Source organism: Labrus bergylta, chromosome 5, assembly GCF_963930695.1.
Source record: "Labrus bergylta chromosome 5, fLabBer1.1, whole genome shotgun sequence".
NCBI lineage: Eukaryota > Metazoa > Chordata > Actinopteri > Labriformes > Labridae > Labrus > Labrus bergylta.
In genome coordinates, this window is record NC_089199.1 from 7,273,989 (window position 1) to 7,289,368 (window position 15,380).

Genomic DNA, 15,380 nt, shown 5'->3' on the forward strand with positions numbered 1-15,380 from the left:
ACAGAGATGTAGAGTTTGTAGTCGCTTAATTTTTTCCAGAGCTGTATGTATTTTCAATAAAAATCCCCCACTTGTCTAATGACACTAACACAGACTATTCTGAGGTCCTCAGAAAGTTCCTCATATCTCTCTGTAGGTAGGTTATGTATTCACAGGGATATGGGGTCTCAATGGTCAGCACACTTCTAATTTGTGTCCTTATCAGCACATTTTGGAACTATTGTTTCACAAAGAAAACATTGAGGCTTAAAGAGTCACATGTTTGGAGGGGTGTTTGATTGAAATTCGTAAATCTCCCTGAAATTCAGCTGTGATAATTGCTGCTTCCTTGTTTCTTCTCTGCTCCACCCCATTTCCTCTCCGATGCCTATATCTGGATTGTCTAGCATGTCACAGGATGACGTCAAGGATAAACTTGAAGCTTCAAAAAGTACAACAGAAGCCTATGGGTGAAAGAGGTACAATGTCTATGTTTTTTCTTCTATGAGTAGAACTGATGACAGGATGAAGACAGCTGTCAGACATGCTGGATAGAAGAGAAATATGAGGCAGGTTTACAAAAGACAGCAAGGCAAACCGATAATCCACAGAGTTATGCAGACACATTTTCAAGCTCTCTATCTCAACACATGCAGTTCTATCCAACAGTGGCACAGCTGCTACTGAGAACACTGGTCTCAACTAATAGCGTAATCCTCACATCAATGCAGGGTTTTAATTGACTGCTTCTTGCCAGAGCAGCAAGAACATAAACACACAGAGAGCTCCACCAGCGCTAGATATCTCCTCTCTTCTTCTAATTTTGTCTTCATATTGTGCCTCTGTCCCCGCTGTGCCAGAATGAAACCCAGCAATCATCAGACGTTACACATTTCACTTTTCAATTCCCCAGAATTGAAAACAGATAAAACAGTGTGAGAATTCCATACCCAACCCAAACTCTCTCCTTGGGGAAAACGACTTATTCAGTGAGACAGGTTCATTCATCTGGACCAAGTGGTGCTGTTCTAAATCTGTCTGCAGATAGAGGAGAAGAATAAAAGAATCTCAACAGATTACCGGCTTGCTCTGCATCTGTGCGGCACTCACAAGCTGTTACGAAGCTTTCAGAATGACTGTGTAGCAGATCTCCGAGGCACTGAATTTCACTGACACAACTTCAAGGAAGACAGAGAGAGAGGATGTGAGCGTGTGTGTGTGTGTGTGCATGTCTATGCATACATGTGTGTGGGGATGTGTGTCAGGAGAGTCATGTTCCCTCTGACAAAATTGCTCATCTACTCTGCTAGAGGAGACAGTTTGGTTTAAAATGTCACTTTTGTTAGGAAGGGAACATAAGGATGCAAATGTATTCATCAGTGTCTGATTCTGGTCTCTGCACTGAGAGGCCCAGACATTTAGGCACAGAGGCTACAAAGTACAATGGCTGTTTTTCTCTTCACTAGTGACTCTGCAGTGCTCATCCTAGACGTCTTTATTGTGCTTTGAGTTTTGTGTGTTTTAAAAACTAACAGATGTAAATGACCACCATAGGACAAACTAAAACATTTCAAGGCCCTCCAAAGACCTAAATAATTGAAAACACTTACTAAAATGGTCAAATGATTTCGCTTAACACTTAAAAGGAAAACAAACATTCCCCTTTATATCCCTTCATAGGCAAAAAGGTTTTCAATAAAGCTCCCAGATTCAGGGACGTATTCCCATAAGTAGTGACATATGCTAATTTCCTTTACAATAGTCAGTCAACAAATGAGAAAACAAATTTGAATCACTATCAAGTGGACAAACTAAAACATTTATAGGTTTAGAAACAGGGAATACACACGATACACAGAGGAGAATCGAAAAATTCTTATAAATGTATAGTTTTTGTCTGTGCTTTCATGAATTCCCGTTTTTTATTCCTTCCATGACAAAGAAAACCCCTTTAGCACAAATGTCACAAATAATCTTGCTACAGCTCTCATACCATCACACAATATCAATACAATTGTTTTATTGAAACTCCAACCAACACTAACAATTTGGTTTCCTTGGTACCCATGTTATGTCAAGTTAAGTTACCCATTTTATCATGAAGTACAATAAAGTTTAATACATGATGTACAGTAACTTCAAAGGGACAGCTTGAAGGATCCGAAACTGATCAACCAAGCTACCACTTAGGTGACTTAGGTTAACTTAGGTTAAATTTGTGTATAATGTTGCCTTATCTCAACCCTAAAATCCTGAAAGCATTTCAGTGAGGTTTCTGGGCCACCAAGGCTTTTTTGAAAGTCTACAATGACTTGACAGTTGATTCAGGGAAGTGTGCAGTTTCTTTGAGCTGAGTGCCATATTATCAAGGCAAACCTAGTTGATCAGAGCATAGGGTTACCTTGATAAAGTTTTGTGCTAAAGCTCCAGGATTGAAACCGCCCTTATCCTAAAAGCTTTTGAATGAAGTTTTGACAAGGACAGCAGGGGTATATTCAAGCAAGTTTCAAGTCTCATTGAATGTGCTCATGCCTTTATTTTTTATTTTTTTAAGATTTATTATTGGGCTTTTTGTGCCTTTAATTGAGAGATAGGACAGTGGATAGAATCGGAAATCAGGGAGAGAGAGTGGTGAACGACATGCGAGAAAGGAGCCACAGGCTGGATTCGATCCTGGGCCGCCCGCTTGGAAGACTATAGCCTCCATTCATGGGGTGCTGTACTAACCACTGCCCCACCAGCACCCATGCTCATGCCTTTATTGATGTCAAGATACACAAACGATGTAGTAGAACATGTTCTGTCAATATAACTCTTATAGAACAGATAATTGTGCCATTTGATCATTACTGAAAGGGAATCTTCAACATCCTTTGTTGGAGAAAGAAACTGGCAGTGATCATGACCTCAGAGTGTCTGTCAACGCACCATGGCTGATGAAAAACTGTGAAGGAGCACCATTATTCGATCACTGTGGCACTTTGTTTTTTTGCTCTTTGCAATGAGGTGCAGTTTTAGTTAGAAATCTCTTCAAATGAATTCTTGTGAAAGTAGTCCAAATCCCTGAAGAAACATATGCTGTTTTGATTTCAGGATGACTCTGACTATTTTCTTACTGACGTCCTACTTATCTGACAGCTGCTGTGGGTATTCTCTGAAAAAAGGTAATATTAATGTTACTTTCCATTTTTTTTTCATGCATTCCCTCTCCTGCTTGTATAAGCTCATTGGTGTTTATGGAAACAATCGGAATAAGGAATTTGTCCAACTTCTTTTACAACCATGAAGAATATTCTGACCTTCACATGCTGAGTTGCTCACCAGGGGTGTTTATGGATTTGACAAGGTCTAGGGCAAAGCTAAGACCATCTGGGTCCAAGGTAAGGGCGTGGGCGCTCTCAGAACAAGAAGAATGCCAGCTGCTTTGGACAAATGGACATCTGCTGGGCAACCACAAGTACTCACATGTACGGAACATACACATCAAAATAGCCAGCTGTCTGATTACAGTCGACTGAACAGAAACTCTTCTTCATTTGTTCAAACTTTTCGGGAATATCAGGTGTTCTGACCATTTGCTTTCTCCAAGTTATGCTACCATCACCCCAAGTCTCCTACCTACCTAAACTCAAGTTATATACTCCTGACACAAAATATGAATGTAAGTCTACCTTACAGTTTATTTTCAGATTACATGATTTCTTATTTTGTAAGTTTGTCTTCATGTCTTACACAATTTTGGGAATTCTGGCAGTACCATCAAAAGTAGGACTTCAGTTTAAACTCATCAGTGCAGTGTTTTGCTGCTGGGTCCACTTGATTCTACTTTGAGGGCATTCTACTATTTCTACTATGTCAAGGTCTGAAAGACTGTCAGTTCCATATCCCCTGACTTGTGTTGGTGTTGTGTTGTCATGTTGGTATGTACCATGTGGTTGTTGGGACACAAGTTTTACTCTTATAAAAATAAATATTTGGCAGTGGATCTGGTATATCTGGGTATCTTTTCTGCATCTGCAAACACAAGCATAGTAATGATTTTGGGTATTAAATATAGATATTCATGCTATTTTGAAAAGTTTCAGTGCCACTCCAGAAAATATTCCTGACTAGAAGCCAAATGGTTTGTAATGCAGAAGACGGCAACTGCTGTCATGTAGCACTACAAGATTAACAATGTTGAACTATTAAATACAGATACAAAACATAGTAAGTCAATAAGTCAATTGCATTATTTCATAGTGTCTGCATTTGAAGACACATTAACCCCACTGACTCTTGCATGCCACTTCAATGTAAATATCAGATAATAGCTATCATCTTGACCAATTAATGAAGGTCTGAAACAACATAATACTAGATTTAATAACAACTAAATCAGCATTGGGTAATCAGTGCAATGATTTGATTATGAACATGTTTCACTCCAGTGGTAGATGCATCATATTTCTTCTTCATTAGAGTTCATTAAGTGGGGTTCAATTTACCAATGGGCAGATGTGAAGCAATCAAGAAACATGTTCACATATTCGTCTCTGTGAACCCAACAAACGTCTCATTTTAGATTAACGTGATGACAAATGCACGTTTGTGTAACAATTGATCTTAGTCATCTGAGACTAAAGCCTGGCTCACACTGCAGGATAATCGGGCTGATTTGAGCTTAGATTCTTCCTTCCCGACAATCGCAGGGTCGCTCCCGACGCAAGGCTGCTCAGAACCAATTATCTGCTCAGATTATCTTGTAGTGTGAGCGGTTCAAAGAGCCAATCTTAACGTCCCCGATCTGCCCAGCGATCGTCGGGGACGCCCTGATTTATTTCAAACATGTTTGATATTTAGAATGTAAAATCTTGATGATTACGTCATGAAAGGGTCCAGCGGCAGGACACAACCCGGCGTTTTTTTGTTGTTGTTGATTTTTTGGTACAGATCATCAGGGCAGCACTTTTCTGAAACATGTATCCATATATATCTACGATTGTATCTACTTTTCTATATCATACAACAACTTTCAGTTCTTTCTCTTTCACCAACCGCTGTCCGTTGGAGTTTTCAAATGAAAGTTATTAACAACTGTCAATGCTCCGTCCCGATTTCACTCATATGGTGTGAGCTCTCTGGCCGTGTCCGACAATCGGGTCGTACAGTGTGAGCACATAAATCTCAAGGTCTGGTCAGGCGTCGTAAATGATCCAGTCGTACAGTGTGAGCTGACATGCCACCCCGACTTTTATACAATCAGGGATAAATCGCACAGTGTGAGCCAGGCTTAACACAGTGCAAGTGAACAATTCTATACCTTTAATTATAGACTGGACTTGCTTTGTATACTCTGCAAATCATCCTTTTTGACAAAGTAATAATGACAACCGTACATATACAGAAAATGAAACATTAAACAAGTCAATGTTCAGTATTTCCTCCTCTGCAACTACACTGCTAGGACATGTGAGTGGTTATGTAACAGGATACACAAGCAGGACAGATCAGTCGGGTCAAATGGCCTCTGGACCCTGATTACATGTTATTGTCCCCCTACTCTTGGTCACGGATGTGCTTTTCACAACAACATATTCTACTGCAATTATAAAAACACATATGCTTTATCCAACCCCTCTGTGGTGCTTTATTTGTGGAAAAATAACATATTTTGTTCTGTATTCTGTGACACCTTTTATTCCCCAAGTTTTATGTTAACAACATATTGTAGCATGCAGAGGCCTTGCTATTTTTGCCTTGCTGTTTAGGTCTATTTTCCCTTTGCATTTCCCAGCTTTGATTGAAAAAAAAGGACGCTTATCTCCCTTCACAACATTGCAACAAGTGTGTGATTCATTTGGAGTCAGAGAGAATAATGTTCGCCTGAAAAATAAAATCAAAGAGAGCGCATTTGTTCGTCAGACAGCAAATGAGAAAAAAAGTTATGCTGTAGAAAATGTCTCCTCCCTGCAACAGTGCAGGCGATAAAGACTTTCCAGCTACTTCTGTATCTTTTCACCCTCGGGGTGATGCCCTTTTTTCCATCTACCTGTCTGGGTAAAAAAGCAGTTTTCCACGTTTATATCAGTTGCTATCAGTTCTCGAAAATTATATGTCACTCTACCTTAGCCTGATATGTTTCTATGGAGGAGACTGTCAGGAAGTACCACAGCTAGCAACAGAGCAGTAAAATGTACCCTCTGTACTGGATGTTCTGTGTTGTCTTAAAAAGAGATAAGTGCTACACAGATGAGAGGTTTGTTTCCTCTTTGACTAAGTAAATGTCTGCAAAAACTGAAGCTGGAACTGCTACGTTTTATTGGGTGAATTTGAAGAGCTTGAGTAAGGATGTGGGCAATCAATCAACTAAATGATTAAACTTGGTCACCCTCACTAGTTAGCACCAGAGTTACTAGTCAGTTAAACTACTCATTTATATTTTCATTGATTCAAGGCAGCCATGCCTGTCAAATTTTGTGTCTAAGCTGTAACGCAGCAGCCCTCCACTAGCCGGGACTGATGCTGTTAGTGGCTACAGCCATACTGCCATAATGCTGCACTGCTCGGTTATAAAATCAGCACAGTGGACAGATGGCTTCTCATAGCACTGAGCTGGTGGCAGTATGAGATCTACAAAATGGAGACAAAGTTGTATGTTGGATTTGTCTGGTTGAACTGGCATAAATGGCACACATGACACAAGTAATATAGGCTACATAACCAGCACAGTGATGTGGAATTTCACCTGTAAGGACGGTCGATGGTTGGTGGTGCTAGCATTGCTAATGTTAGCCACACTTTACAAACACACTAGAGTTTAGCTGCTCACACTGTGATCCTTTTTTAGCCATGATAAATAGATTGTGCTCATTTTTGAGAGTTTTCTTACCTATAGAATTGCTTACTAGTCTGAGTTTTAATTTGTGTTTAATCAACTTTGAGATGAGTTGCCTGGGAACAGCCAAGATGTGTGCATGTGTGTATGTTTGTGTCTGATTGGTTGGGTATCATCACAGTGCAGTCTGCTCACAGTTGCACTTGACCTAAAACTTCTTTACGTAGTCCATAGACGCATGCAGGGTAATTGACATTTAGTGTGTTGCTTGCAATTTTGTAGCCGAAGTTAATCCAGGGGCACGGATTCCGAGCATGTCAGAAAGCTGTTGTCACTTGTCCAATACTGATAAAGTGGCAACACAGAAGTTCAAAGGTCAGTAATGGACTGGGGGAATAATTAAGGGTTGCGCCACAAAACTCTAGTTCTAACAATGTATGCAGACAGGTTGACCTTGTGGCTCCGCAGCCTTAACGAGCAGAGGGACCGAAGGAAAAAAAGAACAAAATCATTATGTAGAAAATGAAGTCCTTCCTTGAAAAAACTTGATCGAGCTGCTTCACAAGTCTCATCCTCCCTTTTTTCCCAGCTCTCTTGTGGCCATTTTTTCCCCTTCCTGTCTCTACTTTCTTTTTCTTTCTGTCTCCTGTCTGAGCTCCCAGGGATCCACGAGCAAACAGGCAATAAAAAAAAAACATTCTGGATAGGAATTCTGATGGCGTTGACCACTGACTCTGTCCATCCGGATGTTTCTTTAGACAGCAATATGAGAGGCTTTATCTACCAAGTGCAGCCATGTGTTTATGTCCGATATGGGAAGGGTTAGGGACGCTTTAAATGTTCAATTAACATTAAAATGTGACTATGACATAATGCCAAGCACAAAGAGGCAGAGCACAAAAGCCCCTAAATTGCTCTGGGAATTACAGTATGAAAAAACAGACTCTATTTTTTTCTTAATGTTTGTGGTGGGTGAGACTGCTTACGATTCAGTTTAGGCTGTATTGATTATTGGAGTAATCACAGTGGCAGGCTTTATGAGAGGGGAACAAATATGAGGATATTTTAAATCAGTTTTGTTTATGTGCCTTCTTTTCTTCTTCCCTCTTGTGTGCGATGGTGGTTACCGGTTTAGATGCAGAATGCAATCTCCGCTGCTTTCACTGCAATCCCAAAAGCACTTCATCTGTATGAGATTGAAAAAGTGGGGAACACCAGGCCTCCTCCTTTCTCAAGTTTACTTCTAATGGTATAGTAATAACTTCCCAGCTCCCCAAAGTTATTACTTTCTTCATTTTCTTTGCAATGACAAAGGACCCAATGAGATAAGAATATGTAAGCTCTTCCTTCTTTTTCAGTGATGTGTTTGTCAGTTTGAAGACAAGCAATAAAAAGATCGTACTGGCTTCAGAGAGATGACACTGCAGTGATGGTTATCAAAAAGGACTTATGGCTTTGATGGGTTGACAATATATATGAAATTGATTGACAGTTCTCAGTGCTATCAGAGAAAAAAAACGTTACTTTAAATACAAAACATTTATGTTTGTTTTAATGATGTACAGTACGTGAAGTTTCAAATGTTGGAATTAACAGTTTTATTACTGTTTTTTACACTAATCAGTTTGAAGTTTTATATGCCCAGGCCACTTGGGTTTATATGACACCATGAATTAAAACGTTCCAGGATCAGAGTGCATAGTAGGTCTATTCATTGTAACAAAAAGCAAGACAAACCCTAATTAAACAGAATATCCTGCCTTCTTTGCCAAGCTTTTGAGACAAAATAAGCAAGCTTAAACACATCAAGCTTAAACAGTCATTCCAGTTTTTGCACATCTGTCCTCCCCAATATTCAAGCTACTTCTTGAAACAATAATTCTCTGGACCCTTATTTTGTACAATGCAAAAGAAAATCTAATATAATGATTCCTATTTTAACAATGAAAACTGTATAATCCAGGTAACTTAATATTTATTGTCAGAGATGGTGTCTTTAAGTGAGTCAAAGTGAGAAGTGTTCTCAAAAATACTCTTATTATGGGGCGCGCTGGTGGCGAAATGGATAGGGCGCGCACCCCATGTTTTGAGGCTGTCGTCTCAAGCGGGCGGCCTGGGCTCGCATCCTGCCTGTGGCCTCCTTCCTGCATGTCGCTCCCCACTCTCTCTCCCTGGTTTCCGACTCCATCCACTGTCCTATCTCTCGATTAAAGGCACAAAAGCCCCCAAAAAATAAATCTTTAAAAATACTCTTGTTACTTTTTGCTTTGAAAATACGTTTGGCTCTGAACGGGAAGAAAAAATAAATTATTTAAACTTTAATTTAGTACACATTACCCCCATGTTATGACAGACGACTATATTGCTTTTCGGACTGTTTTCCTTATTATACCCCAATTTCCAGTTTGCCATCTAAGTGACCCTGGATAATTATGAACCCACAATGGGGCTTGAAAATTGGGCTCTAAATATTGGTTTGCTTTGGGCCCATTGCAGTCTACTCAGTGGTTTGACAAAATGGGTTTGAAAGTGGATTTGTCAGTTCATATTAGGTTTAGTTGATTTTCTGTGGTCCAGTTCCAATAGCTTCTATAAAGATGGATGTACTCACCTACTATTTAAATCTTCAAACTTAGAGAATAGCTTTGCTAAAGAAATACACTTTATTAGAAGCTGTGCATTCAACAGGATCCTGTCTCAGTGCTCTGATATTAATGCTTAGTTTCCCATTTCTTTAACCATTGACACATTTCTTGTATTCTCATTAAACTGTTGCTAAGATGTTTCTTTGTCTTTTTCTGCCCTTTCAGTTTTTGGTCTGGTTGTACCATTGTGCAGTATTTTGTTTCCCATGTACAAAATAGTCCCTTTTTTCCTACCTTCTACCAAATCCTGTTTCTATGGCAGGTGATTCCAGATGTTTGACTGTAATGTATGTCTTGTGACAGGGGTTCCCAAATAAATTACAAAGATAATGTGACAGTGTTTGGGCTGTTGTGTGTTGTTCTAATGCCAGTGTTTGGATAGGCCTGATAGTGTGCGTGGCTGCACACAATGTTAAATGTTTTTACCACCTCCAGGGACAATGGGGGTCCCCAGTCTCTAGCACTGTTATATTGGGGGTTGCGGGCTGAAAAGTTTGGGATCCCCTGGTTTATGATGAAATTGTGTTCATAATGGTAGTGTTTTTTAACAGATACATTTTAACAATTCAATCAATTAAGAGATCCATTAATCATTTAGATCTTAACCATAAGTCAAAAACAAGCACAACTGCATCCTATACTCTGCAAAGCTTTGCTGTGTGTCTATTTAGAGTTACTGATGTTGATGTTTCTGTGAGTTATTCATCCTGTGTTATCCAAAATCACTTACTGTCTCTTGTTTATAGATGACACATTAGGTTGACAATAACATCTTGTGTCCATTTTCTACCACGGTACATTATTTTCTACTCCCTATCTTTGAAAAAGCTTAGGATACAACAGTCTGTGTTGCTGAAAATGTGCCAAAAGCTTTGGTAGCTAATGATGCAGAGCAGTTTGAGGTTGTCTGTCACCCCTTATCACCCCTGGTGGGAGTCGGATAACGTTGGACAGTTAATTCAACATGAAGAGTTTCCCTCACCAGCAGGCACTGCATGGGTGTATACAAAGCTTTGCCATCATCAGGGATTGTTTCACTTTCTCGTTTAAAAAATGTGGCATTGGACTTTTTTATATTTCTTAAAAAGAAAGTGATCTATAATCATAGAGTGTAAATATTAATGGACGAAGCCTGAGTGACGTCAGCCATCTGTTACTGCAGGGGGTTCTGGAGGCTCATCGGCTGCAGCCGCCATGTTGGAGATCCTTTCTCAGCCTAACTTTCAGTCAACCTAACAACAGGCTGAGAGCTGGAGCTGAGGTGGGTTTTAAGCCTGACAAACCGTTACATCGCGCCTACCTGTCAATCATGTAAGCTACGTGCCTAACTATGGATAACATATATCGTTTTCAAAATCCAAACGGACCGTATTTAAAAAATTCACAGTATGTGGTACAATGTGTACCTATTAGGTTTTTTGTACTAGGCTGTAAACATGTTTATTTGTGCTGTAAAAACGGCTGTTTATTTGACTCAAGTAGAAACTCAACGGAGTGCAGGATTTTGCACGTCCACATTGGCTTCATTTTCAAGACTGGAGGTTGCTGCTTGTCTATAATCAAGCTATTAAAGTTGCCCCTCAGCTAATGGGTATCATTGTGTACTTGTATTTTTGAGTGATGTCAGAAGATTAGACGCATTCCTGAAAAATGTTCAGATGAGTTTTAAGCATTTGTTAACTTCACGGCTGTTGTATTGGTGTTACCTTCATAGCACATTAATTGAAGGATTTGTTTTGACAGGTTCAGATCCAAAATTGAACATGCATTAAAAATGTCATAAAGCCTCAATAAATTTTCTTTTTCAAAGACTGTACCTACTGGAATTAATGTTACTTACTTGTTGACTGCAGAGTTTTTTTTCAGAAACTTACAGAAATGTTGGCAAGGTGAAAAAGTCAAACTTTTTCCAGCAGTATGAAGTCGTACAAATCCAATGTGTGATAAGCTCAAAGTAAAGTGTGAAGCAATGTACCTGCTTCTACGGCTTTCACTGTGATATTGTGCCAGCCTGCCGTCTCTCGGTCCAAAATCTTTCCCAGCGTGATGGCACCCGAATCAGGATCGATATAGAAGATCATGTCCTGGTCTGTGGACCGATCGATAGAGAACCTGAAACCAAAGACACAAAAAATAACATATACACTAAATGTCAAGAAATAGCATTAGTGACTGAGGTGAGAGGGAGAGAACTTAGTTAAAGTGCTTTAAATGTTTTTGCTCCCTCATCTCGTTTTGAGCCAACAGTCACCTAAAACTAGAGTTTTTCATTAGTGTGAAAGATTAAAAAACAGGATGAGGGATATTTGACCAGCACTGCACGTCTTGTTGAGGAAAGCTTCTAGTTCATAGTGTATCGTAAGTTTTCAAATAAAAAATATAATATTTAAAGCTACATATCTGAAGCAAAAAGATGCCATATTGGAAATACTATGTTGCCCTAACTTCCAGTCAACCTAGAAACACAAAGAGGTGGAGCTGAGATGGGCGGGCATTAAAGGCAGAATGTGCGACATTTTAAACATTAATACAGCAGAAATCAAGTACATCCTATGTCTCTCTGAGTCATGACTGTCTACAATGAGTGAGAAGCGTGAGTCCCTCCAGCTGTACTATTGTCGGGCCGTGTTTACATCATGTTTACAGGGTCAGGACGGCCTTGCTGTTTTAACCAAGGACTAGAGAACATTACCTTGCTAACTCAACAATGCAGGCCACAGGCAATTGCAGCCCAAGCTAAGAACAATTTTCTCCGCCGCTTGTGCTTAATAGTGCTTAATTATGGTGGATTCTACGATTGAAAGATTGATAACTCTTTTGTGCGAACGCAACTGGAGAGGGGTTGGAGGTGTGCCGCTGGAGGAGAGCGGAGGCTTCAGAATAGCGGCGGTGTCTTCCAACAGCAGTCTGTTTTGGTTTAATGCTGGGGCTCAAGGGAGACACCTACTGGATCAGAAAGTCGCCCCATCTTCCTTTAAGTCTCCTGGCAAACGGTCACAATGCACTCACATGTCAGTCAACTCAACCACACCTCTAATTATGCAAATTTCAAAACCTCAATATAATCAAAAAAAGATGCATTACTACTTTTGAACCAGGCTGTAAACAGGTTTATTTCTGCTGTAGAAATGGGCATTCTGATACGGGAGCCAGCCTTGAGGGACTGCAGTTTCTTTTGCACTTCTGTACTGGATTCAGTTTTTAACAAGGATGGTTGCTGCTTGTGTAAAAGAGATTATGTTTCTCAATGAGAATATTAGAAATTTAAAAGAATGGGTAAAAAAATCTTATAGTAAATTAAGTGTATTTCATTACGTTAATTTTAAATAGCTTGAAGTTGAATTTTGGCTATACTTAATAATAACACCTTACAGTGTTTCCCCTAGGTTTACAGCTTTGGGGGGGGGGGGGGGGGGGGGGGGGTGTAAATCAGTGTAGTGATACAACAGAAAACTCAAAGTACTTGGTCTTTTTCGATTCTCTGATTTTTTTGAAATTTTCAAAATCCAAAACAAAAAACACCAACCAGAATTTACATTTTTAGACCAAGCCGACAAGCCGACATGCTGACACGGCGATACAACGACACAAACACTTGAAGGAATCTTGGTGTTCATGTGTTACTTTTAATGACAGATGTCCTGTTCTATCGGAAAGGTATCCTTAAATGACTTCTTTCCCTGATTTCCGACATCTATCCACTATCCTATCTCTACAATAAAGGCACAAAAAGCCCAAACATAAATATAATGGTAGGGGAAACACTGCCTTATCCAGAAAACGCCACAGTATTTGTATTCAAAGGCCTTTACTTGAGAGTTGTCGCAGGTTCTCTGACCCTTAATGGCAACGTGTTTCTCAACTGCACGCAGCTATACAGTGACTCTATCTAGAGTAAGAAAACAAACATTAAATTTTCATTGTGCACTTTAGAAAATCCACAAATGCATCTTTCCTTCTTTGGGAGTACTCGGTGCTCTGAAAAGATTGGTGAGTCAACAAATTTGCTGAAAGGTTTCTTTGTTCTTTACTTGCTCTCCCAGATCACACACACACACAAACACACACAAACACACACAGACACACACTTAAACACAAATGGCTAGCCTCTTTGCTCATACCCACATAATCATTTTAAAGTGCCAAGGGTATAGAGGCTCTTTAGGCCTCTCTGGCGAACATGCCAGCGAACGTTCAGCAAGGTCTCATGAGAATGATGGTCACATGTTGAAGATATGAAGTGAAGCATCATGTCAGGAGAACCATATGTTTAACTGAAGATGTAAAGAGAGCAGCATTTGGGTTAAATAGATTCCGGATCATGCATTCATTAGAAAAATTGTGTAGGTGTAGAATTGTATTTGCATTTTTTTTTATTTCATGAGAATGTCAATATACAAAATTGATCTAATAATTGACTTGGGAGATAAATAATTATCCTACCCTACATTAGTCATTGTATGAGCAGGCTTGAGTTTCAATCCCTTTAACAAACCTGTCTTTGAAATGAGATTTTGCCTATTGTAAGGGTACTGAAAGGGTGTTACACATGAAAATGTATGTGCATGTGCATCTATGTGTCTTACTATACATCTCCCACTCAGGATAGTGATTAGATGGTTCTTACTTTTGTTTACATCTACCATTGACTTTTGTCTGCAGCATTAATAATCAAATTAGATTCCTCACTCATGTAGCAAACCTCAAATTGTGCAGCAGCACAATAACTCATCTCAACAGTATTTGACTCAGGTGATGGATTTGACAGCACAACAACAAGTCCAAGACTAAATATATTATCTCTTTAATCATGTTTGGCTATCCTTGTCTCCCAACAGGCCCAAGTTAAACTATTATTGTTCAAAACACATTTGGTTTTCAGTGAATGTAAAGATTTAGTTTTTTGAAACACACAGTCTCACAGCACCACAACACCACCCCTTTCTTTCCTACACAATCTGTCTGCATCGCATCATGACAAAGTCACTGCAGCACACATGGTTTGGTGGCTGCAACCAGAGTATCAACAAGTTGATTGATTACCTGAATGATTCCTCGTATGTGTGTTTTTCTCAGTTTTACTTTCTTCATAGAGATTGGTTGTCATTGGCTTTTTTAATTTTTTTTTGCAGAATGAATCTCTGGCCAATAAAAGATGGTCTCACTCATCAGGTCTACAGTGAATGTGCATTTTGAGGTAAAACCTCACCACTGAGGGAGCATTAATATGCAGAGTTCAGCGACAGTGTGTTCCCTTAATGCCAGAGGCCATGAGCTCGCTAACTCTGCCCGTTAGGTGGCTTCCAGCCAGTCTATCTCTCTCTCTCTCTCTCTCTCCCTCACTCACTAAGTCACCCATCCACTTAGTGAAACACATGCAATGCACGCACACAAACTCATATATGCACACACACGTATCACACACTTTCAGCTCGGGGCTGCCAAGACACTGTTGAACGACAGCGCAGCCATTGTGTTGTACTTTATTACACCTGAAACTGTGAGCCTCATGCATTTTTAATCTAGGTAATTTGCACAGCCACTGCGTGTGTCGCTGTGTACTCTGTCAGTGAGACTGTCTTAGCCCTTATCTTCAGCCCCCTCTCACTCTGCAATTGCTCTTCTGAGGACATATAAACCACAGCCCTTGGTAGAGATTATCAGATGATACTGTGTTTTTATCGCACACAGTGATGGGAGAGAAAAAGAGATGTACAGTCATTCATTGTATGAGCATCAATGCTCATCCTGTGCTTCATGGGCTTTGACTCCATCTTAAAGAGGAACTGTGAAAAATAGATGTTGCTCTTTAGTCCATCAGCTACATTTGTGTCTATTAGAGCTAGTAAGTTGTATAACGTTGATATTACGTTTTTCACAGACAAATAGTGTTCTCATTAAGGACAAGTCTGCAGAGGTAAAGTGTACTGAAGGATGCA

The 15,380-nt window shown here is 39.7% G+C and overlaps 1 protein-coding gene across 2 annotated transcripts in view; it reads right to left on the reverse strand.

Moving 5' to 3' along the window:
- LOC109980871 (cadherin-22) overlaps positions 1–15,380 on the reverse strand; it is a 186,867-nt gene that overhangs the window by 36,219 nt on the left and 135,268 nt on the right. For both annotated transcript variants that reach the window (XM_020629420.3, XM_065954658.1), the window contains one exon: positions 11,417–11,553. In XM_020629420.3, coding sequence (XP_020485076.1) covers positions 11,417–11,553 — 137 coding nt within the window. The remainder of the gene's footprint in view (positions 1–11,416; positions 11,554–15,380) is intronic.